The sequence below is a fragment of the Palaemon carinicauda genome, chromosome 45 (genome assembly GCF_036898095.1).
Source record: "Palaemon carinicauda isolate YSFRI2023 chromosome 45, ASM3689809v2, whole genome shotgun sequence".
Taxonomy (NCBI): Eukaryota; Metazoa; Arthropoda; class Malacostraca; order Decapoda; family Palaemonidae; genus Palaemon; species Palaemon carinicauda.
Window position 1 is genome coordinate 17,092,130 of NC_090769.1, and position 27,921 is coordinate 17,120,050.

A 27,921-nucleotide genomic window follows, 5' to 3' on the forward strand; every position below is an offset into this window, starting at 1 on the left:
TACATTGAATGTGTGTTGCTAATTATATTTGTTTCATATTTAACCTAATGTTTTAGGAGGGTTCATATGACCTATTCCTTCCTAACACAAGTTTCTACAAATTCAAAGCTTACTAAAAAGGGCCCTTGTTAATAGAATGTAAATGACCGATTAAAGTTACTGAATTAAGTTGCACTATGTGATAAATTAAGTGATATAGTACTGCTAGCTATGATTATAATAATTACTGATATAGCTCATTTTATAATGAGTTTATATAGTGAGAAATTGTTTTATGAAGTTTTCTTCAAGTTCTCACTGATTTATTTACTGTCTTTATAAATTCAGTGTTCAATATAAAAGCTGAAATTCTTTTGGATAATTCTCTGTCAATAAAAACCATTTTTTTACACTTAATTGATTCAAATTTGAGTACTGATAAATTGAAATGGCAAGAAAACAGAATTTCTTTCTATCTCTTAAAATAAAGTAAAATTATCATTGGCTGAGCTTTTCTTCTTATTTATGTGAATGATTTTCAGTTGCTAGATAGTTTTGTTAAAATTAACATCAGTTTCTTCAGTTTTCAGTGAAATATATGGTTTACTGACATTATTTATTCTTTAATATTTCAAATATAAAGGTGCTATTGATTAGATTTTGCATATTTAAAGTTCAAGAACAGCTGGGCTTTATTGTCATTGGTTTATTTCAAACTGGGAGTTTGTGAAGAGATTCATGAGCCTATTTTATTGATTGGAGTGGGGCAGACAAATATGATTATTTGCTGTTCATATAATATCCTAACTTGGTTGAATGGTTAAACTACCTAATGATAATAATGGCTTAGCAGTACTTCTAAATCTTCAGTAATTGTATATTTGTTGCTTGTTAAATGGCTAGGCACAAAACATGGGCACTGTGCATTCAGTTTGCATAGGAAAAAAACACAGATCAGCAGAATTTGTAGAAACCATATCATTGTCTTTTTACATGACTTTTGATAGTTTATCATGTTATTCTTGTAAAACTAAATTGATTTCACTTATGTAGTATCCTCTGAAGATTCAAATTTAATGTGTGGTATATCATGTTGAAAGCAAATTTAAGTAATGTCTGTGGTAAGATGATGCATTTTGCTATTTGCATACAGGTATTTCAATTTAGAATGAGTTATTCAATATTTTACTTTTGATATTTCTTTTTATGAGTAGCAGTTTTAACATATACATATTTAGAGGTAAGAGGAGGTAATTCCTGTATATGTTTCCTTGGTCTTCACATACATCTTACATCCTCTTCATTGTATGTTACAGTTTTGAGTACATTGATGTTTGGTAGTGGTTATCCATTTATTCCTACATGGATACTAACCCTCGTCCTTTAATAGGAGTATGATTTCAGCAAAGCTGGATACTCGGCTGTTAAAATTTATAATGAGGTGCCTGTACTGTACTTACTGGCGGATGGCGGGGAATTCTCGCTCCCTCTGGCAGTATACAGAAAAGCCACTTTGACTTCAGCCACTGAGCAGTACAAACATACCCTTGGTATCACTAACTTGGCTGCTTTAATCTTTTATCTTTTTCTTTTTTTCTTTTACTGAGTGTGTTTGCTATTTGCAGAATGGAGAAACAATGTGCAGGGAATGCGGTCCTGCCGCAGAGTTGCTGGCTGAAAATGTGGCCCCTTCATGAGTATGAGTAATGTTAACCATCATTCCTTGTGTCCTTCTTTTGGGGGATAATGATTGCTTATGGTCTTCCCCCTGTAAGAGCATAATGGATTGTTGTCAGTGCAGTGGGTAGAATACAGCAAGAGACGAAAAACTGCAAATCGTGACTCTTCTCCTATAGAAGGGGTAGAGGCCGAGGAAATCCAATACTCTTCTTTCGCCCTCAGGTATTCTACCCTTTGAGCTAAGAAGCACAACGACCCAAATCTTCCATATCTGGTAGTGGAGTGTGAGGTGGTTCTACCCAATCCCCCTGGTGAATCAGGTGAACCCAGCCTTTCATTTTGTATTGAGCTTGACATTGATGGAGCCAAGTCCTTTGGTCTGAAGACGCTGTGGCCTTCTTTAGCCTTGGAGGGTATTCCATCCATAGATAAACTGCGGCAAGTCCTCACAAGAACTTCCCAGACTCATGTTGCTGTCACTTCTGCTGCGGCAGAGGAAGTGATTGACGTTACCCCTACCCGGGCTCTTTTGGCTCTAAAGAAGCTATTGTTGATACAGAGGTGCAGTTGACGACAGGTCCTCACATTCAGTTGTTACATCACCACCTGATATGAGGATAACTGGGAAAGGGGAGAAGCAGTTGCATCACCCATCCCCTCCTAAGGACATTTTGACCTCTCCTTAGGAAGTAGAGTTTCCAGCAGCTACCCATCTTCCGAAGGCAGAAAAGGATCGCTTCCCCTGTGCCAAACCAGTGGCCTCCCATTCACATAAGCTTGTATGAGAACAATCACCAATTGCCTGCTCAAAGGTAGAAACAAATTTTCTGAAAATAATGAAGACGTGTGTGTCTGGCACAGAGCACATTCACTCTTCAGTAAAAGATTTCTCTGGTGGCACTAACCTGCTTCCTTATATGTGCACTAAGGCATACTCATGTACAAGACAGTGTATTGTTCCTTCAAATGAAGAATTTCCATATGGAGTTGAACCTCATGATTGCGCGTGCACTAAGATGTTTACGTGCGCTCTCAGAACATTCTTGTGCCTCTGATGAAGACTTAAATCTCGAGGTAGGTCCTCAACGTCACATTTGATCACATGTCAGCGCACACTTTTGCCTCTGAAGAAGATCTTAAAGTAGTTCCTCATCCTTGCATACACAAGCTTCAGAGTACACTTTTGCATCTGAAGAAAAATTAGGTCTTACTGAGCCTTATTTTCACGTGCCACAGAGCATAATAATTACGATCCTCAAGAAAAGCTAATTCTTGAGGTTTGATGTTCAACCCCATGCAAGCATTAAGGTGCATGCACAAGCCTCAGAATGCTCTGTAGAGCATGCCAACTAGTCTACTTGAAAGATTAATGTTATTATAGTGTTGGTATTCAATCTCGCATGCACGCTAAGGCACATATGCAAATCGCAGAGCATTTATACCTTTTTGATGAAAATTTATAGATGAAGTGGTTTCTCCAGGGCACACTCACTTTTTGGAAGAGGAATTGACATTTGAATTGGATAGGCATTCTTGCGTGCGTTTTTGCTCCACAGTACACATAATAAGGAAAAGAATTTGCAATTGAGGTGATTTCTTATTCCCAATGCATGCATGTATGCTCTACAGAATGTTTTCATTCTTCAGATAATGAATTGGCTTCTGAGATTAAGACTTAGGCTTTTGCATACTTGGTGGATGCGGTAGCATGAGTGTTAATATTCTACAAAGAGATAAATCTCCTGTACATAAAAGGTCTAAAGTACTGTCACTCTCACCTATTGGTGACTCTCCTCTACATAAAAGGGGTAGAGAACAGTCACTCTCCCCTCTTGGTGACTTCTGTGTGAGCAGGCGCTTATGGACAAGATCTCCCATCAATGCGACAACGCCAATTTGGTCATAGTAGTAAACATATTTTTACCATCACCTGCTAGGAAATACTCTCATGAGCACTCTTATGCATTTAGGTAGTCATGCACTTAAGTTTGCTCGCACTTATCTTATAAGCAGCACTTGCCTAGAAGCAGAAGCAAACTGTAATATTTAAGCTCTCCTGGAGAGGCTTATACACCTGTTCGCACACACAAACTTGTGTGAATGAGCTCACTTGTGTACACAGGCACTTGTCTACCAAAGTGATCACAAGAAGAAAAACAATGCTCCTTAACTTATAAACTCCCAGGTACACACCAATACTTACATTGGCTTTCACCCGTCCCCCAGCGGGGAACATTCAAATTTGTATAGAGGCACTTGTCCATGAGAGTGCTCTTAACTTGTGCTCCTTAACTTTTACACCCTTGGGCTCACACAAGTACTCACGTATTGGCTCTTGCATTTTTAATCAGCCTCGATCTGCCTGAAGGAATCCAGCAACCTTAGAAAGGCAACCCAGGGATAACACAGTTCGTAGGTCTTCCAGGAGTGAACAAGTAAGCCTATTAGGGAAATAGGTATTCCACCAGTCACCTAAGCTTTGTACTAGATCGAAGGGCACCTTCAGGCCTGCTATGGATGAGAGCCCCTTAGTCATGGCCTCCTTTTCATAGGAATATCTTCCAGGATCACTTTTATGAACCATGGAGATGACGGGTTGAACCTCGACTACCCTGTATATATGGATCGTTCCGACTCCCCATACCACTGTCGGGAGACTAGTTGAAAAACTTGGATCCTGTTACTCAGGATTCGGAGCCTGCTCCGCTGAAGTAACATTAAGGAAATTCCTTACCATTATCAGTCGAATCAACAGCTTATGGGAAGCCTTCAGGGTGCCTGTCAAGTCAGGGAAAACCTCTATTGACCACTTGTTTGGGGCCCTACAATGCTCAAAACCTATCCTGGGGCTTCCCTGTTTTGAGTTAGCACAAGAATCTATTGAAAACGCAGATACACAAGTCTCAGGGAGAAGTTATTATCTCATAGTTGGTCACTCTAATCAGATCTTGCCCGAGGCACACTCTAGTCAGAAGAGATTTTATGCTCCTGTGGAAGTTAGTCCTTGCCTTCTACCTACTGATGCTATGTTACAACCCTAATACCAGGGGCATCAATGGAAAGACTCTGGTCAGAGCCTTCTATCTTCTCAGCTTTCAAGGCAAGCCTCCAGGTCACTTCCTGGCCAGACCACTGATCCAGGGCAGTGGCCTTCCTTGCCTCATCTCGGGATCTGTCAAAGCCCAAAAGCAAAAATGACTCTACTGACCAACTTCTTTCACAAGCAAAAGCAATTACAGTACCTTTTTGGCTCACCAACCAGCCAACCAGTGGACCAACTGGGTTCTCAAAATGAAAAACTCCGTGGTAGTGAAGTTCACTCGGCAGATCAGCCAGCGAGAAGCTCTAGCCCTAAGGAATGTTCCCCTTCTTAAGATCACAGTACCCTTCCTTCCAAGGGAAGTGGAAGAGACAGTGAAAAAAATTGATAAAATCATCACAGGAATTTATTTTTCCACCAAGCTACCTCCTTCAAGGGAGTAATGATAAATCAACAATATCTTGAAATTTGGCTCTAAAGAAGCTATTGTTGATACAGAGGGCTAAATTGGCACCTTCTCCTAACGCCATCTCGTAGAAACAGTGATCCACGTCAACCTTTTTGACCTTGGGATGGTCAATCCAGAACAGGACGAAGTAGGAGAGGAGCCAGAGGATGATAGGACTGGTCGCCCCCTCTGGCTACCACGAGGGTTGGATGCTTATTAAGGATTTGATGGTAAATGTCCATCAAGATGGATACTGTATCCTGTTCATAGGCTCTCTTCTTCCTCTTTATTAGACTCTGATAACATTATTGCCATACCAAACGAAGTTGAAGAAACACTTTGCCCTCTAATCAGAGGTGGATAAACTGTTAGGAAATGGCATGCTACAGGTTGTATGGGGGTGGATTTCCAGGCTTTTACTGTTGCCTGTTCTAGTGAAGAAGGCAACAGGGGACTTGAGGCCAGTTATCAACCTCTCCACATTGAATAAGTATGTTCTACAGAATATGTTCAAAATGGAGACGGTAAGCATCGTATGAGTGATCATGAGGAGGAACGACTTTATGTTCCCTAGATCTGAGAGATGTAAAAGACTGTTATTCAAGGAAGTTCCTCCACTTCGTATTTGTGGGTAAGTTTTTTCATTTCAAAGTCTTGTGCTTCAGACTGCCAACCACCCCCAAGTGTTCACTCCGGTGTTCATGCTAGTTTTGCCTTGAGCTCATGCCAGGGGCATATATCCATTGAGGTGCTTAGACAATTAGTTAATCTTGTCCTTCTTCCGGAGACAGCTCCTTCAACATCCTTTAGCCACAATCTGGAGATTGAGGTAAACTTAGAGAAGTTCAACCTCACGCCTTAGCAGAGGACAAAGTACCTGGGTATGCTGATAGATACCGCAGTAGTAAGGGTTTTTCCGTCAGATAATAGCATCAGAAAACTCAGGAAAAGCTTATGCCACACAGGCATCTCCACTAGATATTCGTTCAGTGGTGTTTGAAGAGACAATGGACAGCAGGCACCGACCCGTCTCATATTATAGTCCCAGTAGATTAAGGTTTGGGGCAATCTAACCTGGTGGCTAAAGGATGTAAACCTCATCAAGGGAACTCCTCTGGAGTGCCATTCTGCAGAATTCTGCTTTTCACAGACACATCAAAGGAGGGATGGGGAGCACTCATGAGGAATTAATATTTTAGGCAGCACTCTCGGCTCTGCAGTCACTCCAACAGAGTCTGAGATGCCAATCGTTACCATTGATGAGCGATAATACTACCGTTGTGGTATACATCAACAAACAAGGAGGTACTATTTCCCAGTCCCTTGGCACTAAACAATGCAGTGAAGCTGTCAAGAAGATTCATTCCAGACAAAAGGACTGTAATAGCCAACGAGTTGGGATGCATTTCATCATCCATAGGACATTCTTGATGCCTATACCTTTTTGGCCTTTTACAGAACCTGATTCTAAGGGTAGTCAACTGGTTACTGACTACCCGAAACCTCAGAGTAACCCTTGTAGCTCCCAAATGGCCACATGTTGAATGGTACCCTGATCAAGGTATTGAGAGAGCTACCCCCTTGGGACAATATTCTTTGTCAACCACACCGGCAGAGGTACCACCACTCTGTGACATCCCTGTCATTTCACTGGTGGTGAATATCTAGCATCTCCTTAGAGCGAAAGGCTTTTCATGGAGCATTGCAAAGGAGATGTCTGGATATATCTGGAAGTCCTCAACAGCAGTGTACCAAGGCAGAGTGGGCAATCTTTGGTAATTGGTGCCTTGGAAGTGGTATTCTCCAGTCATAGCCGCTACTCAACTAATTGTGGACTTTCTCATTTACCTTTGCAAAGAGAGGCTCCTCTCAGTTTCAATGGCAAAAGGCCATTGCTCACCCTTGAGCTAAGTCTTTAAACTTGAAGGCCTTGACCTCTCATCATCATGGGAACTGTCAATGCTGATGAGGAACATAGAGCAATTCTGCTTGGCAAAAAAAAAAAAAACTCAAATCTCTGGTGTGGGATGTTACCAGAGTTCTGTGGTCCCTAAAGAGAGCACCATATGAACCATTATGGCAAGCCTCAGATAAAAATTGGGCTCGGAAGACAATGTTCTTGTTTGCCTTGGCCTTGACGGAGTGAGTATGCGAGCTACATTGCATTTCCTATAACATTAATCATTGTGAGTGGTGAATAAAGGTCTCATTCACCTTCGTTCAGAGTTTATTGCCAAAACCTAAATCCCTACTGTGGATGATTCAAGGTTTGAGACCTACTGCATCTCCTACCTTAGGTATGTGACTGATAATCCAGAGAGTTTACTTCTTTGCCCAGTGAGGATGCTAAGATGGTACCTGAAGAGAACCCAAGCATTTAGACCAAGACTTCAAAACCTGTTTGTGAATTTGATTTGGACAGATGCAAGAAGAAAATTGCCAAAAACACCATCTCCTTCTGGCTATGGGAAATGATAAGGATTGCATGTCTATCATCGCCAGGGGGATTTCTGAGGAGCCAACACAGGCACATGTTCACAAAGTCCTGGGGACTGGTGCGATACTAGCCTTTTGGAAGAACCAGTCAGTGGCACAATTGTTGAAGGTGGGTGTCTGGAAATGCCAGACAACAATCAAGTCCTTTTACGTGATCTCCCTAGGACCTGTGGTAGCAATGCAACAGGTGGTGTAGCGTACATAGCTCCCTCACAGGACAAGAATCATGTCGTCAAAGATAGAGGTTGTGACAACTTTTGGTAAATATGAGAATGTCTGACCCTTTTTATCTTTCCTTACCCTTCCCTAAGGGTACTACGGTAATGCTGTTATTCAATTGAATAGACATCAATTTTACCATACTGAGATAAAATTCTATTGATTAGATAGGAGTATGTCCCCCCATTCTCCTCGCAAGGGGGAGTATGGATAGAAATGTATACTCATTACTTTTAATAACCACACATTTCAGACAGTGTCCTGTAAGGATAAATTCATCCATGACCATCTATGTAAAGCAGAAACCTAGCCTATCAACTGAGAATATCTTCACAAGTTGATAGGAGGCACATTGGAGTTAACACTCTTGCACTTCTTTGTGTTTTAATATTTGACACTAATGATTTTAAACTAGCCAGTTTGGTTTTGGGAACAACCTCTTGCTTGCTTGTGGATTGCCTGGCCCTTTTGGCCAAGCACAGGCTCTTGCAACACTGCAACCTCTTACCTCCTTCTACTATTAAAGAATATGTGTTTGTATTGATTTAGGAACAAATGACAAATAATTAAAAGTAATTTGAATTTTTCCTAACTACAAACCAAGTCCTTTAAGTTACACTTCCTGCCTCAACTGCCCCATAATGCCCAGGTGAAGGTCAAAGTGGTTTATTGTTATTTATATTGGTTGGGAGGGCAACACATCGATATAGATTTTAACAGCTGAATTTCCAGCTTTGCTGAAATCGTACTCCTATTAAAGGACTTGGGTTTGTAGTCAGAAAAAATACAATTTTCTTTTAAAAATCTGTTATATTACTAGTGTTTAGTTTGTGTTTTATTTACTTTTCCTAAAATTCTATTGTTGATGCTGTTACTCATATGTATCTTAAATGGTATTTTTTAGGTGCTCTAATAATCTTTTGTCTGAGGATACTACTTTAGTGGGTACATAAGTACTTTGGCTCTGAATATTGCTTCCAAATTTAGTAATATTTAAAGCAAAGATTTTTATTTTTTATTTTAGCTTTTTGTACTGTATTGCTTAAACACCCTTTTCTGTTAGAATAATCCTGGTGCTTTTTCGTTTTTTATCAATAATTGTAAATAATGACTGTGGAGGAATTGAGTTGCACAAACCAAAGGTGTAAACAGTTATTTCTGAAAAACTGAAATTTCATTTTATACTTTCAATATTTTACAAATTCCTGTTGGAGAAAGTTACTCTTAACTCATTATGAATTTAAATTTATTTCTATGAACCTCCCTTCCCTTAAGAAGCTTGGTTATATCCACATTTATCCCTAAAACTATAAGATTTCCCATTTCCTTTCCTTCCAATAGATGTAGGCCCCTCTTGTGAAGTGATGAGGCAGTCTAGTGAGCAATGAATAAAGATTGTTGAAAAATAACATAACCAAGCCATACTGTCTTTATCTTCAATTTTTGCGTAGGCTAGCCGTTGCCTTAAACAGCAGGCCCTGTATTCCAGATTGTTTAGTCATATAGATTTTACTGCTTTTAGAATGTTTTATCCTGGATTTGTTAGAAATCACTACATAGGTTGTTCACAGGAATTATTTTTAGTCGATCATGATCCGAACTCTTTGTGTCCCCTATCGGAGATAGTATTGTGATTTACATATTGAGTGTGGTGGAGTGGGAAGGCCGTATTTCAAATGTAATTTGATTTGTTACTAATAAACTAGACTACAGTTAAGCATAGAATGTGAATTATTTTTTATTATTTGAAAGCTATAAATATAATTTCTTTCCTTCACTGGCAACCCACCTCCTTCAGTATGGGAGTCAGCAATATGAGAACATCAGGGGAGGTTCATAGAAATAAAAAGAATTTGAGTTGTAATTTTTGTTATTTCTATACTCGCCTGATCCTCATATGCATGCCCACCATCCTCCACACTGACTTGTAGAGCCAGTATGATAGGGAATAGTTTCAGCTTTGAGACTTAGAACAGACAGTATGGCTTTCCCAAGTTATTAACCACTGGATTGTCTCATTACTTTACTAGAGGCCTATGTCTATTAGAAGGAAAAGAAAGAAAAGAAAATGGGAATTATTTCAGTTTTAAGGGCAAACATTGATAAAACCAATTTCTATAAAGAAGCTATATAAACATCAGGTGAATATAGAAATAAAAACTTTTATTGAAATTACTTTAATTACGAGCACCAAATAACCTTACTGGATCCAGTGTCTGGCCTCTGATCTAGAATTCATAGTCCAATGCAATTAATTTCTGAGAAGTTTCACTAAAATCCCATAAAATAGGTTGAGTACTAAATGGACAATTTACTTCATAACATAACTAAGAAAATCTTTAAGGAAACAATTGAGTTTGTTAGCTGAAGAAGTAAAGAAAAGCTAATCAGTGCTGTGCGGGACACATATGAAGTCAAATAAGGAAATAAAACACCAAGTGTTGGTAACAAAACTGGGAAATTAAATATTTTTGTTTTAGGCAAAATTATTAATTTAAAGTAGTTGTAAATTCACAAGCACAATTATAGAAAATGAGAGGCTAGGCAAAAAAATAAGAGAATGGAATAAAGGGTATACAGTATTGTATAGCTAACAAGACACATGGGGAAGTGAGGTTGTCATTGAACTGAACCCTGAGGTTTTCAAAATTTGCATGGTGCTAGCCAACCAGCAGACAGTCGTTTTTGACTCTATAACTGTAGTTTGAGTAATGAGGTCTTTGATATGCAAAGACCAGAAATTATGGCTGATAAAAATGATACATTTTTAAATCAAACTAAATGTCATGATTGATTGATTGATTTGAGGTTTTCTGGCACTCTAAAGTCATGAAGGAGTTATCGTCTTGCGCATGATAATGGTGTTTTAATTAGCAAAACTGAATATTTGAGTATACAGTATAGTAAATATCATTGATTATATTACATAGTAGAAGACATTAAATTTCTTGATCAGTTTTTAAGATTAGTTATATAATATATGCATAATTTGTATTTTGTAACATGGTTTGTGCAACATTGTGCTACGGGCATTTCTTCATATTTATATTTAGTTTTTTTAACTGTTTCTTATATACTTATTGTATATTTTTAGGTTTATTGGAAAGAGCACCAGGGATTAATGATTTTTGTTTGTTTTGGTACATTTTTAATGACCAGTGATTGCTGGAAATGCCAGATATATTGTAAAAACAGAGAGACCATTATTTCTATGAACCTCCCCTGATTTTCCTATTGATTCCTCTCCAGAAGCTCAGTTTGTCAACATTTAAACCAATTTTGCTATTCCTACTATAAAAATGCTTGACAATCCCTAATTGGCAGGTTTTGTAGTTTGCTAAACTTGTAAACCTTTATTTTTTATATATATGCAGTACAGTATTTGCTTGCATTACTACTCAGATATGTTACATATCGACAATATCACTATACTCTTCAGTCTTATCTCCAGTAGAAATTATGAACTTTTGAAAATTCATACTCTAATTGATATTGTATATTAATAAATCAACACTTTTCTTGTCTCAAGTTTCTCTCTACAGAATTAGCTCTATCACAAATTACAGCATATTAATTTCTGAATAGTTTTGATAAATAGATAAGTTTTACTGTCATAAAAGAGATTGACATTTCTGAAAAGCTAATATTTTAGTTTTTGTCAAGTTAATTACCGGTAAGTGATCGTCACTTAATCTCAATATGAGTTATTAATCTAGCTCAATTCCATCTTGATGTATATTGAGGTGCACTGAGGTGGAATATTTATACAGTATGTAGAGATTGTAATTATTCTTGTGAACCTCCCATTGCTTCTCTCTGGATGATCGGTTTATATCAACATATACACCAAAACTAAAAATATTTCCAGTTTTCATTCCTTTCATTTGACTTATACCTCTAGTAAAGTGATTAGACAATTTAGCGGTTAAAATCAATAACTATTGGCTTGGGCAAGTCGTAGTGTTTTTCTTTAATTCTATGTCATCTTTGTCTTTTGGGCAGCCCCTAACTCCAGATTGTTCAGATTTTATTTATTCTGGATTTGTTAGTAACCACTGTGTATATTATTCAAGGGAATGGTTTCTGGGCAATAATGATCAGCATTCTCTTTGTTTCTCTTGCCGAGGGCAGTATTTTGAGTTGAATAACCATTGCGATGAGTATTAAGGTCTTGCTGTTCCTTTTATGGAAAATTATGTTTCTGTGGTTGTTGAAGAAATTAAAAGTTCAAAGAGCAAGATGAAATTTGCTTTTAGTTCAGGGGGAAATCCAGAGAAGGCTAGGCTACATGATTATTGTGGGCATGATCATGTTTTTATTTGCTAGATTTTCATTACATTACGAGAGGCATAAGTGCATTGAAAGGAAAGAGAATAAGGATTTTCAAGTTTTATGAGTAGATGTCAATAAGACAGAGCTTTAAGAGAGAAGCAATATGAATTTCAGGCAAATATAGAAATAACAAATTATATTAGAATTAATTTTTTAATTGCTGGAGCGTAAAGTTCATATGAATTTTTTATAATAATGAATCAGGAACAATAAAACATGATTTTGATAACTTAAATTTCAGTCACTACCTTCGAGCTGATTTAAAGCTATAATTTTCAACTAAATTAGCCAAAATATAGTAATACTTTTGTTTACTATTTAATATTTTGCTTTTTTTAATAAGCTAATTAAGATTTATATTCCAATTTATTGAAACTTTCATGAAAGAATCATTTACGTGTATTTTTTACCCGTAAAAAGGATTCTTAATGAAAGTTTCAAATTGGCATTTATATCTTAATTAAAATGTAATGATATACTGATTTCCTGTAAATTTGATAAGTTATTTATTGATGAGAGTAATGATATTGATAACTACTATAATGATAATAGTAGTAATAAAGAGGATTTTACAAGTAATTCAGAAGTGATGTAAGTGAATCTGGATGTAATAATACTGTATTTTTAAACTGCATTTTATGGACTGTGGGGTTATCAGAAAAGGTTTCTCTGTTTTGCTTAAAAGTATTTGTGTACTTTTTATGATCTAATGTACCAAAATAAATACAACTAAAATTCATGCATTTTCTAGCTCATGGCTGTAGATCTTCCTTTGCTCCTGTATAGTACAAAACTGTTTTTTAATAACATTATTTGTATTATTTACAGAATAACATTTGAAATCTAATAATGATTTATATGATCCACATATTGTACTATCATCAAGTGATTAATTTTGATTATCTGTTTAAAACACTCTGTCATATTGTGAGATGAAATTTACATTTGCCATATATGTTTTGTTGATGAAAGATTTTATTGATGACATTGGTAATATCTCCCCCTCAGAATCAGAATCGACCCATCAACGACGAGCCGGTAGGTCAAGGCACCAGCCTGTGGGTAATATATGGGTGTGCAGGGTAGTTTTACAATGCTTGGGGATTTCTGTGAGATGCTAACCTCTTTAGTTTAGGCAGTAGATATTACTGGTATTTTTTTTTTTTTTTTTTTTTTTTTAAAGCATATTAAGTATTACATACTGTACTAGTATATTCATTTAATTAAATTTGAGGCAATTTTGTTTTGCTTTGATATCTCCTGCCTTTCTAAAGGTTCACAGTATTTGTTCTTAAATATGGGTTTGCACTAAGCACGGCAGTTATTCTTAATTGTCTCCTTATAGACAGTCTTCAGGGTGTAGAAATGGAAGAGATTTTTTTATATAAATTTATTTCAGGCTACTTTCCTGCCACAAAATTCTCTCTCTCTCTCTCTCTCTCTCTCTCTCTCTCTCTCTCTCTCTCTCTCTCTCTCTCTCTCTCTCTCTCTCTCTCTCTCTCTCTCTCTCTCTCTCTCTCTCTCTCTCTCTCTCTCTCTCTCTCTCTCTCTCTTTTTTCATTTGAAAATTTAAATCATAAATATAAATTCCGATTTTATTGGCAGGGTACAACAAACATTTATTTTATAAGCTACTTTCATATATATTCAAGCCATTGTGCTGGTTAATTTCCATCATAATACCTTCAATGATTTATATAATACTGTGTGATAGATAATTAAATTTTCATTCAGTGAGTAAAACCCCTATTGATGATTATCTTGAATAACTTTATTTGCCATACTTTCATCGTCATTGATATTTTGCACTTGACCTTTTAACTTTGAATGGTATTGAAATTTTGAGCATATTCCTCCTCATTTAGTTGATTACTAATTTATTAATTTTATTGACTTTTTGCCACCCTTAAAGGATCAAGAATATAGGTAAATGTGTCTCTTGTTAAAGACCATCTCCCTTTTTCTTCCTAGTTATCAGACAAATCACATGCTGTTGCAAGTACTAAGTTACTGTATCATACTATTTTCATACTTATATTTATTTCTATATTCTAACTAGAAAATATGGGTCATCAGTAACAAGTTTAGTTGATTCACCTAAAAAGAGGATGATTGAGTTGTTGTGTTTTGCTGTTTTACATTATTTTGTAATTTTTATTTATTATAGAAAGAGAAGAGATTTGTGGCAGGAAAGACTTCATTCATACTATGTAACGTCATGTATTGTACATAAAAGTAGTTTGTGCTTCGAAGTGTAAACTACATAAAACTTATTTCAGTTTGGGAAGGACCGAGTAAATAAGATACTTGTATTTTTGTTGTTAAAGTGTTTATTTTCAGAATGTTTGATATTTCATTGTCTAAATTGATATGATTTATCAAACTAATGCCATTTGATTTTGAGTATTTGAGCAATTTTTGTTTTGGGACACTTTTTAGGCTTAGGAGTTTTAAATAGATTTGTAATTACAGGAATATTATTGTCTTACTAAATGGATTTTGGACTGTTTATACTGTGTTTTTAAATATTTGAACAAATTTCCAGATTTTCCTCCTTACTTACACTTCCAAACCCTCATACATTACAGTTGCCCTTCCTACATTTGTATACTGTATTAAACATTTTTTGGATACTTGGATTGTGCTTAGGATATTGACTGCATGACTGAATGGGTTTTTATTTTTATTTTCTCGGGTGCAAAATGGCTGAGTAATTTGCTTGCTTATTATTTACCAGTAAAATGAAACTATAGTAGATTTTGATAAGTTTTCTCCCATATCCACCTAGCGTCTTATTGCATGTTTTTCTTGGAACTTTTTGAATTATCTGAAAAGGATTTTTATTTTTACAAAATATATTTTGTAGATAATATCTTTTAAGTAAAAAGTGATACAATATTTAACATTGCAGCTTGTATTTGTGTGAGAGTGTTCTTGTGTAATTATTTGTAGGTTTTGAAAAGTTCTGGTAATTCTATGTGCCTTATATCCTTACAGGCTTTTATCTTTTTACAGTTTACAGAGGTACACCAATAATTATCCACTCATTAGTTTCCATTCTTGTCATTGATTATTACGATCAGTATTTTACCCTTAGATGCATGGGGTACAGACCTGTATGATGTTACTGTACTGTCACATCTCATGAAGATTCTGAGTAAGTTTTACAGCTTCTTTTTATACAATTGAAATATTTTGATTCTTCCATTAATGCATACATTCCAATTCAAATATTTTTTTCACTCAATGACCAGTGTATCCCATTGATTGAATTAAAACAAATTGTTTAAAGGAGAAAATGATAGCAGTAATGATAACGATGAAAATAACAAAAATCACTAATAAAAATAATAATGTTAATAATAATCAATTGAAACTTCTTTTTTTTTTTCTCTTTGCTACTCATTTTCAATATTTTATTAGAGCACCATATTGTCAGCCCTCGCTCTTCGTGAGGGTTAGGTAACAGAGACAGGCGTGAAGAGCGAGAATCTATGAATATTTGCTGACCTAGGTTGGGATAACTCCAAACCCTACCAACTCACTGACCATTGCCCATGGGCAATGGTACTAAATACTGCCTAACATTGTTTTTACACGTTTCTATCACAGCATAAGTATTTTGTAATTGAATGAAAATATTTCAGTAAGTGTACAGTACAGTACATGTAAACCTGTGTACACTAAGTATAGTACTGGACACAGTAAGGCCAGGTCAGTACAGAACAGTACGTAACCCTACAGTAGCTTTTGGGGCACTTATAACAACAAAACACTATTGTTCTTATCTAATATAACACTCACTGATACTGTAGTGTATAATACTGTAATACAGTGATACCTCTGGATACAAAAGTTTCTGCTTACGAAAAATTCAGGGTACGAAAAGCAATACGAAGACTTTTATGCCCCAGTATACGAAAACATTTTCAGGATACGAAAAGCTTACGAGATCCCAACTCGTCGCTGAGAGTAATTTTAAAAAGCGCACGCCGCCAGACTTTGAACTTGGGTAAACTCACTTAGAGCCTCCCGCTCACCCATTGGTTATCTCCCTACTCAGATGCTAGTTGCCACCATAAGATCCTGCTTTCCTATTGGTTGGCAACTATCCCACCTTACTTACGCACGGGCGTTCATCTCTCTCTCTCTCTTTTCGTTCCGACTGCGGTATTGTTAACATTGACTTCGTGTGCTTTCGCTTGTTTGATGTAATGTAGTGTTAAATACATTCGTACCCCACGTGTTATCGTTATTAAACATTCTTTACTGTGTACTGTACTGTATTAGTGTTTACTACATAGTATATAATGTACGTATTGTATTATTGAGCTTAATACTGTAGCCATGGGTCCCAAGAATGTTGCCGAAGGAAAGAAGAAGACGATGCTCTCGATGGAGACGAAACTTGAAATCGTGAAAAAGTACGAGTCTGGCATGCGTTTAAGTGTGATCGCCAAGGAGTATGGCCGGAATCCGTCTACGATAGGCACCATCCTGAAGCAGAAGGCGGCCATCAAAGCAGCGACACCTTCTAAGGGTGTCACTATTTTCTCCAACAAGAGAATCCACGTGCAAGGCAAGATGGAGAGGCTGCTTCTTGTGTGGATCAAAGACAAAGAGATCTCAGGAGACACCATCACTGAGACTACAATTTTCCAGAAGGCCTCCGCCATTTTCGGTGATCTTGTGCTTTCTCAGGCCGAAGAAGGGGCAGGAGAAGGAACATCCCAGCAGGAACCCCCAGAGTTCAAGGCTTCTCGGGGTGGTTCGAGAAATTCAAGAGAAGGACTGGTATTCATTCAGTGGTACGGCATGGGGAGGCAGCCAGCTCGGACACGAAAGCCGCCGAAGCCTTTGTTAAAACGTTTGACGAGTTGACTCTGCAGGAAGGCTACAGTTCGCAGTAAGTTTTCAATTGCGACGAAACTGGGCTTTTCTGGAAGAAAATGCCTCGTCGGACGTTCATCACGGCGGAGGAGAAGAGGCTACCCGGACATAAGCCTATGAATGACAGGCTTACCCTTGCTTTTTGCGCAAACGCCAGTGGGGACTGCAAGATAAAGCCCCTGCTGGTGTACCATTCTGAAAATCCCCGAGCCTTCAAAACCCACAAAGTCATCAAGGAGAACCTTCCCGTGATGTGGAGGGCGAATGCTAAAGCCTGGGTAACGAGGCAACTTTTTATTGATTGGGTGAATGTCTGCTTCGGTCCGACTGTCCGAAAATATTTGGAAGAAAAGTGCCTCCCTATGAAATGTCTGCTGGTGTTGGACAATGCTCCAGCTCACCCTCCTGGCCTCGAGGAATATCTTCTGGCCGAGTATTCCTTCATGAAGGTCCTGTATCTACCGCCTAACACCACCCCTCTCCTCCAGCCCATGGACCAGCAAGTTATTTCTAGTTTCCAAATATTGTACATGAAGCATCTCTTCCAGAGATGTTTCCAAGTGACAGAAAGTACAAACCTCACTCTGCGTGAATTCTGGAAAGATAATTTTAATATTGTGATATGCCTCAGACTCATCGATCTCGCTTGGCAGGAAGTTTCGAGGCGTACCCTGAACCCTGAACTCATCTTGGAGGAAGCTGTGGCCTGATGTTGTCTCTGCACGAGACTTCAAGGAGTTCGGGAAGCCTGGAGGCGAAGCCGAGATCGTTGACGATCCTGAACCCATTCAGCAGTCTGAGGTGGCTGACATCGTACATCTTGGTACGTTCATGGGGCTGGAAGTTAGCGCCGAGGATATAGATGAACTTATCGAGGAGCACCACGAGGAGTTGACGACGGACGACCTGAAGGAGTTGGAGACGATGCAAATGAGTGTTGTCCAAGAGCAATTCTCTAGCGGTGATGAGGAGGATGTTACACCTTTGAAAACGTCAGATACTGTATTAAGGAAATTCTCGCCTGTTTCCATAAAATGGCAGACTACGTCAAAAAGGAACACCCAGAAAAAGTTTATACCAACCGTGCGCTTCAACACTGCAATGACGTTTGCCTAACGCACTTTAGAAATGTGTTGAAAAGTAGGCAGAAACAAGCTTCCATGGATAGTTTCTTATTAAAGAGGCCAGCAGTATTAGTAGGCCAAGACGAAGGTGAAAGTGAAGAAAAGAAACAGAAAAGAGGAAGTGATGAAGTAGAAGGTGAAAGTAAAGAAAAGAAACAGAAAAAAGAAAGTGATGAAGAAGTAGAAGAAATTTAGAAAATGTGAAAAACGTAAAGTTATAAAAAAGCCAAAAAAAAAAAATTCAATTTTAAGTTTTATGTTACCGTTAACTGTTAAAGTAATTTTTTTTTTCATTTTATAGTTTTCCATACGTAATGTTAAGTGTTAATTATTTCTGCCATTTTTTTATTTCGTAAAGTTCAAGTGTTAATGTGTTAAGTGTGTAAATTATTGTACGTAGTCTGTCACTTGTTACGTTTTTTGCCTTATGCCATCCTCCTCTGCTGCGACTTTGCTATCAGACATCGTCTCAATCAAAAGGTAAGTTTCAACTTTTTTGTTAATTAACTGTACCTTTTTTTTCAGGGTATCAACCCTTAATTTAGGTGTACAGGTTACAATACACCTTCACTGATCCAAATGCTTTACATACAGTACCGTAACTTTTATACAGTAGTAAAGAAAATGGACCGTTTTCTTAGGGCTTGGAGGGGATAACTAGGCTATAACTGCAGTACATTTCTGGGCTCCATTTCACTGGGCGGCACTGGTCTCTCGCCCTGAAATAGATTTTTCCTTCGTCAAAATCCCTTTATTGAATAATCTCATGGTGGTTTCTGGAATGGATTAGGCTGTTTTTAACGGTTGGGTTAATTATTTAATGATAGAAATGGCTGCATTGCATGTTTATTACTACAGTTTAGCGTGTTTATGAAAGAAAAGGTGTCTTTTCGTAAGGCTTGGAACAGATTAGGCTATTTACATGTAAAACGCGACTCAGGATACGAAAAAATCAGCATACGAAACCGTATTTTGAATGGATTACTTTCGTATGCTGAGGCATCACTGTATATGTACTGTACTTAAGTGTTCCCTGTTTTCGTTCAGACAACTCGCATTGTTTGACAACTTACCGCACATGTAGCCTACATTTCCATATTGTAGAGTACAGTATATGTAATACTATGCTGTACAATATGCATACAATGATATACTGCTTTTATGATTAACTATGGTCATCCCAATTGAAGCTGATCGTTGAGCGGCAGCCTTACTCAAAATACTTATATAAGTAACAAGATTAATATATAAGACTTCCTCATGTTAGTAGCCTAATTTCAAACTATACTTCCGTACAAAAAATAAATTTTCCGAAAATAAAGGCACTCACCATTAGCTGCTTGAGGTTATTGTCTCTTTCTTAAAAAGGTACATTACAATGGTCAGCTTCGAGCAGTTAAGTGCTTAATCTGCTTTTGGGGATAAGCCAAAACAGGTTCCTTCCTTAGAGGGTTAAGATGTTCACAGTATTTTGAGTTTGACATTAAGTATTCTGAAAAAGACCCTGGTCTGTTGGCCATAGAGCTTTTGATAGAGTATAGGTGTACATATTTTATACAAAGACCACTAACCATTTTTGTACGAAGCAGTCTTGAAGCATGATGCAACTCCTGATGTGTCATCTCGCACAGTATTGTTGAGAATCGCACGTCTACTATACATTATCCTTTAAATATAAACAATGTCCAGGAGTATGTACTACTGTATACAAAAACATCACTTTTTTTTCACATGAAAATGTGATCCTGCTCAAAAAGGGAGATGCCAGGAGAGAAAATGCAAGACTAAGTCTGAGTCAGCGTGAGATGGGATTTTGTGCTGAGTGGAGAAGGAAGTGGCGTGAAGCATGCTGGGTGAAAAGGAGTGTGGGCTGTTTGAAATCATGGCACAGCGAGAGTACTTCTTGCGAATATGTGATTTTTTATTTAATAGGTTATCTGGTTCTGTGTGTCGCGAATGAGTGAAATTCCGAAGAATGAACCCACGAAAAGTAAAGGCGGACTGTATCTTAAAGAACCCAATTCAGGTTTATTTTTTATTACTGTATTTAATAAAGTAATATTAGCAGATTATTATAAAGTTGCCATGAGTATTACCAAGTGAAAGGATGGGACAAACAATGTATAAATTTTATACAGTAATAGTAAGTGTCATATATAAATACATCTTTATAACATATTTTTATTGGTTATTTTTTATAAGATATTGGTAATTTTTGTCCTTATGAGGCTTGCTTGTTTAAACACAAATATTTTACAAGTACAAAGAAATAATTTACATTTTACTAAATCTAATACTATGTAACTACCTTTTTTTATCAACACATTTTAACAATTTTAAATTTCATCCTTTTATCATTAGGATTTATATTTTTATAATAGAAAATTGATTTCACTTATATTTGAAAAGATAATCAATAATAATCATACTTAAAGAAAGTCAATATATTTTTCATTAGATGCAAACCATTGTATTACAGAGCCTCAGCTCTGATTTGAATTGAGTAACTAGAGAATTGACTTTTACCCAATGTTGTGAAGGATTGTTAAAGAGGATTAAGATCCTCGTAATCTTTTTCCCCATTCTATTCAGTATGAAGACTCATTTGTGAAAACTGTGTGCTTGCACTCAAGTTTAGATGGGAAGAGTGCTTTTAAAATTTGGCAAGATTACAAAAGAAATTTCTATACCAGTCATGTAGTCAACTTACTGAATGTAGATTAATTTTATTAATTTTACCTGGTGTATCGCTATGCATCCCTATCGAAGCCACCATTTTCTGACCTTTAACATAAGCAGAGCTAAAAGAAGTCTCCTTCCTTTTCTCAAATTGCTTACCCCCCTAGAATATTATTGGTTTGGTAACTCCGTCTGTAGCACTCTGTAGGTAAACAATATTGGCATGGGAACAGTAAACTTCATACCTGTCATTGATTTTGAACGGGTAAGAAACTCTGATATTCATATAGAATGTTAATGGAGTCTTATCAAATGAATTTCTAGTTAATAGCATAGTACTCCAAAGGAATGTGTTGTCACGTATGTTGTTTATCCTCCTCATGGATTTTGTAATGAAGCCATCCTAAAGAACTAAAGAGATGGAAAGCCCCTGGATATGATGGAATAACTGCCAAGATGATACTGGCCGAAAATGAAGCGGCTCCCAGACTACTTACAAGATTATTTTGTAGAATGTGGCATGAAGAGGCAAAACCTGATGAATGGGAGTTAGAAGTGTGGGAGAAAATAGCAAAAAAAAAAAAAAAGGAGACCTGACTGATTGCAATAATTAAAGAGGCATAACACTTACGTCAGTTGTTATAGAAATATATAGCATGCTTATTCGAAAGAGACTGGAGAGAGATTGATGGAGGGCTGAGGGATGAACAAGCAGGATTTAGAAAAGGTAGAAGTTGCACTGACCAAATTTTCATTTTGAGACATGTATAGCAATATGTAGAATTTAGAAATCCCCTTTCGATGGCATTTGTGGACTGTGATAAAGCCTTTGATAGTGTGCACCGGCCAATTTTGTGGAGAATCCTGCGTTATTATGGAATTCTCCTTAAATATGTAAATTTGATTAAGTCTGTTCATGAGCATAGCAAGTGCAAAGTTAATGTTCATGGAGTCTTATCAAATGAATTTCTAGTGAATAGCAGAGTACTCCAAAGGAATGTGTTGTCACGTATGTTGTTTATCCTCCTCATGGATTATGTGATGAGTAGAACAGTCAGAGATGGTGGAGAAGGATTGGACTGGATTGTTAATAGGAATTTAGCAGATCCAGAGTATGCTGATGATGCTGTCCTTGTTAGCAGAACACTACAGGATTTGCAATGCTTGCTTACCAGAATGCATGAAATATCACACGAGGTTGGGCTGAAGATCAATAGAAGAAAGACAGAGATGATAACTGAGTATGCAATGAAAGAAAAATATCTTTGGAAGGAGAAAAGATTAATGAGGTAGAATCATTTAAGGGGAGCATCCGCCATTGAACCCAAAACTTATTTATCGCTAGATGGATATAATTTTTGTATATGTTATACCTGCTAATGCAAAAATAAATCTGTGCTAGTTTTATTGAATTCGGACTATTATTTTTAAAGAATGAAAAATCTAATGAACAAAAAAAATAAAATAAAATTTTTATTAAAAAGCACTGAATAGAATTAACTAAAAATTTCCACGAAGTTTGTTAATTACAATATAAACAAAATGCCGATAGTAATTTTCCATATTTTTGGTATTTTTTTCATATAAATATTTATATATTTACTGTATATATTTTAAGTTTGAAAAAATATAGAAAATAGAAAAAATACTTTAGAAAAATTCCTCCTTACAAAATATTGTAAATTTATTCACCTTTACAACGATGTATTTGGATTTAAAATCGGTTGATAAATAGTGGAGGAAAATCGATTTGAAGTTCAATACATATAGTTTTGAGATATCGACGGTCAAAGTTTTTCCATGAGATTCTATGAGAGAATGAAGGAAAGTAAAACATAATAGCTTTCATTAGCAAATATAATTATCGATACTTATTTAGAACTAGTCTAAATTACTTGAACAACAACTAACTTTCTTACCTGATACAATTTCTACCCATTACCATAAGCACGGCCCCAAGTCCCCCCCCCCCCCCCCCAACTAGGGCTACTGGTCACTCTACAACATCATCACTTCACTGCTGCCAGACTCGCCATCACTCTCGTCTACTTTACGCTTTTTGGCCCATGTAAATTGAGATGCCACTATCACATTTCTCTTTCTGGCAGCTAAAGACCTTTTGTGTTTGGACATTATGGAAAGTTAATCAATTATCCAATATTTGAAAAATAAACAAAACCACTAGAAGTGTAAACAATGTAAAACAGACACATATACACACTTGAGTGAATAGTGATCCATTACCATGTAGGTAAACTTAAAGATATATGTTTGCCAGACATATGAAGATAACAAAGAAATATGAAAAATTTGGGGTATTTAGCACATGACTCAGGATGACGTAACCATCTAAAACCTACTATATCTTCTTTATATATAAGAATTATTGCCAGAAACCTTTTGAGAGCACGTACGACATGTTTGGCCATAGATAGAAGCAAAATCTCAATTTTCGTTATCTGAAAGTCCACATGTCCATACCCATAGCGGATGCTTCCCTTAAGTATTTAGGAACTATGATCCAATACAGGGTCCTTAGAATTAGAGTTTAGTGAAAGATTGAAAAAAAGCAAATCAGACAATGGCTAGGTAAGTAAAATTTGGAAATCAAATTGCCTGAAATTACATATAAAAATCAGACTATATATCAGTTTAGTGAGATTCGTGTCAATGTATGGACATGAGTCATGGCATGACAATGAAATAATTTCCAATAGATTTAGTGGATTTGAGAACAAAGCCCTCAGAAGTATATTGGGATTTGAATGGCAGAACAGGATTAGAAATGAAACTATAAGAGAGATTACTTGAGTGCCATATGTGGTTGAAATCATGAGGAGGGGTAGATAGAGATGATTTGGGCATGCTCTTTGCAGTCCCCTAGAGAGATTAGTTCACCAAATGTTTAGCTGGGCTCCACAAGGGACTAGAATAGTTGGAAGACGACTGGTGAGATCTAACTTAGGCCTTTTGCTTCAATAGGCATGAAGGCATGAGAGGAGGAGATGATGATGATCATCATATGAATATATATATGTATATATATATATATATATATAAATATATATATATATATATATATATATATATATATATATATATATATATATATATATATATATACATAAATTAATTGGTTCTGTAGTGGCTTTCATAATGTGATTTTTTTTGCATTGTGAGTCGCCTTTTACATGTAAATAGTCTAATTCATTCCAGTCCCTACAAAAACACCACATTAAACGTTTATAATAAGGCTGACTGAATGAAATAGAACCATTTGGATCATTCAAAAATAACTGTTAATAACCTGTAAATTAAGTGTATAGTAAGAGTAACAGTAAAAGAAAAAAAAAGCAATGATAAATGCAAAATACAGTAAAAAAAAATTTGGAACTTTACCTTCGGAGTGATGTGATGTCAGAGAGCGAAGTGGCTGGCCAGTAGAGGAGGATGACATACCGCAGAAAACATTAATTAGTGGCAGGAAACCCAAACACTTAACTTTAACAGATTAATAAATGGCAGAAAACATTATTACTAAAGATTAGGAAACACATTAACAAATAGCAGAAAATATCAACACAACTTTACAATAAATTTGAAATAATTTTTTGTTTTTTTGCTTTTTTCAATAAACTTAAAATATATTTTTTTGCCTTTCTCCAATTTTTTATATTTTTACTTTACATTTTGTATTTTCGAAATTTGATTATTTTTTTCATCACTGCCACTTTTCTTTCATTTGGATCACTTTGTCCTACTAGTATCAAAAGCCTCTTTAATAAATAACTATCCAAGAAAGCTTGTTTCTGCCTGCATCTTGAAACATTCCTGAAATGTCTCTGGGAAACGTCATTTAAATATTCAATCGCACGAACTGTGACAATTTTTTTTCTGGGTGTCTCTTCGACAAAAGCCACTATTTTATGGTAGTAAGCTAGAGCCTAGAGTAGCGGTGTAGGCTACAGTCATCTGAATGAAAACACCAAACATTTACAGCAAGTACAGTTAAGCTGTACTGTAGTAATATTACTGTACATATATTGCAGTAATATACATTACAGTATCAGTGAATATTAGGCTACAGTATAATATTACTTTACCTTAGCACAATAATGTACCATAACCTTACTGTGTCCAGTACATAGTGTATATGTGTGCAAATGTTCTGTACACTGTACATATGATTATAAACTGTTGTAGAAACCAAATGAAAACTATTAGGCAGTATTTACTGTTTTAATCATCAGTTCGGGCACCTGCTTGTGGCAAGGGGCAGTAACTTTTAAGGTTAGGAGCTAGTCCACCATAGTGTAACATTTATTCACAAATTTTTGCTTATCGTGGCTGTCTCTGTAACCTAACTATTGCGATAATCGATGTCTGACTGTATGTATATATATATATATATATATATATATATATATATATATATATATATATATATATATACATATAGATATAGATATATATATTTGGGCTCGGCCCATGTCGTCCTGATGTAAGGGTTCCTTTAGGTAGCCTTCTAAGGGATATTTGCTTCAGTGATACTCCCAGAGAAATAAACCGAAGGTCTCCAGGATTCTAACTCCTGGCGCGAGTATCCAATTAAGGATATCGCATAATATCAGGGGACGTATTTTTTAGATACGACACGTAGCAATCTTCACCCCGAATAGAATTAACTTTTTGATGTAAGGGGGAAGAGTGGCAAAAGAAGGGGGTGCCGATCTAGGTACCCGGTGGACCTCCTATCCATACTACTACCACGCGCCATTCCTTTTCTTGTAGCGCTCTTAGCTAGGTGTTCTCCCACGTTAACCCGGTGTTTTGTCACAAGTTATCGGAATATTCATCATGCAATCTCCAGCATCTTCATTTTTTGGAAAGTTGAGTATTAATTCTTTCCGGTGTACAATTTTAGGCTCCCTTCTCACAGTTAAATTTCAATAATTTAAGTGTGTATGGTTGAGCGTTGCCGAGAACCGGAGGCAGCCATTTTACGACTGCAATCACCCATTACAATTGCATTTTATTTAGTCAGTAGGGTGACAATTTCCGGTATTAAGCTATAATATTAGCTAGTTAGGCAAATTATACAAGTGAAGATTTTGCATACATGTATCTTATTCCTCTTCCTATTATGTAACTTTACTTATCGTACGCGGCGGGAACTTGGCGGTACCAACCCTGGCCGGGGATCCTACCAGAGGTAGGCCACTCTCGCTCATATATACGTTAGTAAAGTATTTCCCCACGTTTAGCCTCACCCTATCGTTCCTTATTGATTCGGATGAGAAATTACATTCTCTAGAATCTAAAGATTAGTTACGATATACATTCTCTCTCAGAGAAAAGAGGCTAAACCCTTCCTCCCTCCCTGAGTGCCGCCACTGCTACAGGCGGCAACCACTATCTTTCTTCATCACCGTCTAGTAGAACAGAGTTCTTGCCCTTGTCTTGTCGCCGACGATGTCGTCAGCACAGGAGGCCATGCTTCCTCAGTTCACTGTTGAAGGTAGGTGGCATACCTGCCGCCACCTCTCATTTCAATGAACTACAAGACCCTTTACCCTTCCCCCTTCTGTCCTTTAGTGATGCCATAGCTGTCACAATACTCCTTCACTGGTATTCTGACAGTCATCCCGGCTAGCTAGGTTGACTGCGTTACCGGCTGGTACCCTGCCGGTAGCAGTTAGTTCAGCCGTCTCAGCCACCTTCCCCCTTACTTCCTTCCTTCACAGGAAGTGAATATTATTAGGGGGAAGATTGAGACGGCTCCTGACGGCTGCCGGTGGGAAACCTAACATACTTTGGGAAGTCCTTAGCCTCTCTTCGACTACCATCCACATTTATTGCCGCCGGTGACAGACCTTTTGTGGATGGGTGGAAGCCAGAATCAGACAGATTCTTACCCCTTCCATTGGAACTCTCATTCTGGCAAGGAGACAGTAGGCGGCCTGATAGTCCTCCTACACTTCCAATTGTTATGTTTAACCATAATAATAGGAAACTCTCCTTCTTTAATGCTTTCTCTCTCTCTATCAGTTAGTGCCGCCAGGTACTAACCTAACCCCGGATGTGCCGCCTGCTAAACTACAGTATACAACTATACAGTAGTACACATGTTTTCTAACATACTCTGTGTTTCCTATCGCAGTCAATTGTTAGGACCACGATATTATGTTGAGGCTCAGTGCTCCCTCAACACCCAGTCGGTTTTTTCGATCATCAGGACCCTAAAAAATCACCGATCAGTATTAATATATACTACAGGTGGATAATGTTAGTATAGACACTTACTAACTTTAACTCTACCTTGTATTCTCCCTATCAGGGAAACCAAATATTATTACTGACGGAGGTCTCAGCATTGACCTGGGAGAGGAAACACAGATATGAGTCTTTTCTACTTCCTATCAAGCTTACTATCGTAAGCTATTATAAACAATAGTGATTACTATTGTTAATAAAATGTATGCTTTTATATCACTGATATAATAAACAGGATACTCATTGAGCCCTTTTCCTTTACAGGAGGAGCCAATGGAGAAGTGTGCAGCATTGTTCTGCAACCACAAGGGCAAAGACTTTTTGTGGACACACGATGTGAAGGACTCATGCCCCCTGCTGCATCGAGTCGCGAGTCCTCAAGTATTAGGACCCGAAAGGTTGTCCCACCTGCTCAACCCTGATGGCCAATGGCTTCGGAGAACCCCCCCCCCCCAGTCAACATAGAGACTAGGGATACAGCGAGGGAGACCCTTCGCAAATGGGTAAGAGGGTTCCAGAAGAACTCTCTGGGATCGTACTTACCCAACGACTCCCTAAGGTGCCTTCTGTTCCCCAAGGCTCTAGCAAACGTGTTAGTGCCCCAGGAACAGGTCCAGCCTCCTCTTATACAACTGAAGATCGACGCGAACATAAATAAGTCACCGGAAGGCATGGACATCCACCAAGAAAGGATGTTAGAAGTGTCCACTGACACGGAGCAGTACCTATTACAGTGAACCCTCGCTACTTCGCGGTTCGAC

The 27,921-nt window shown here is 37.2% G+C and overlaps 1 protein-coding gene across 4 annotated transcripts in view; it reads left to right on the top strand.

The window, feature by feature from the left end:
- The window catches only part of LOC137635001 (receptor-type guanylate cyclase Gyc76C-like), a 236,639-nt gene that overhangs the window by 34,094 nt on the left and 174,624 nt on the right, over positions 1–27,921 (top strand). For 3 of the 4 annotated variants that reach the window (XM_068367603.1, XM_068367605.1, XM_068367606.1), the window contains exon 8: positions 13,203–13,232. The exons of the other annotated variant lie outside the window; for it this stretch is intronic. In XM_068367603.1, the coding sequence (XP_068223704.1) occupies positions 13,203–13,232 (30 nt within the window). The remainder of the gene's footprint in view (positions 1–13,202; positions 13,233–27,921) is intronic. 4 annotated transcript variants of the gene reach the window in all.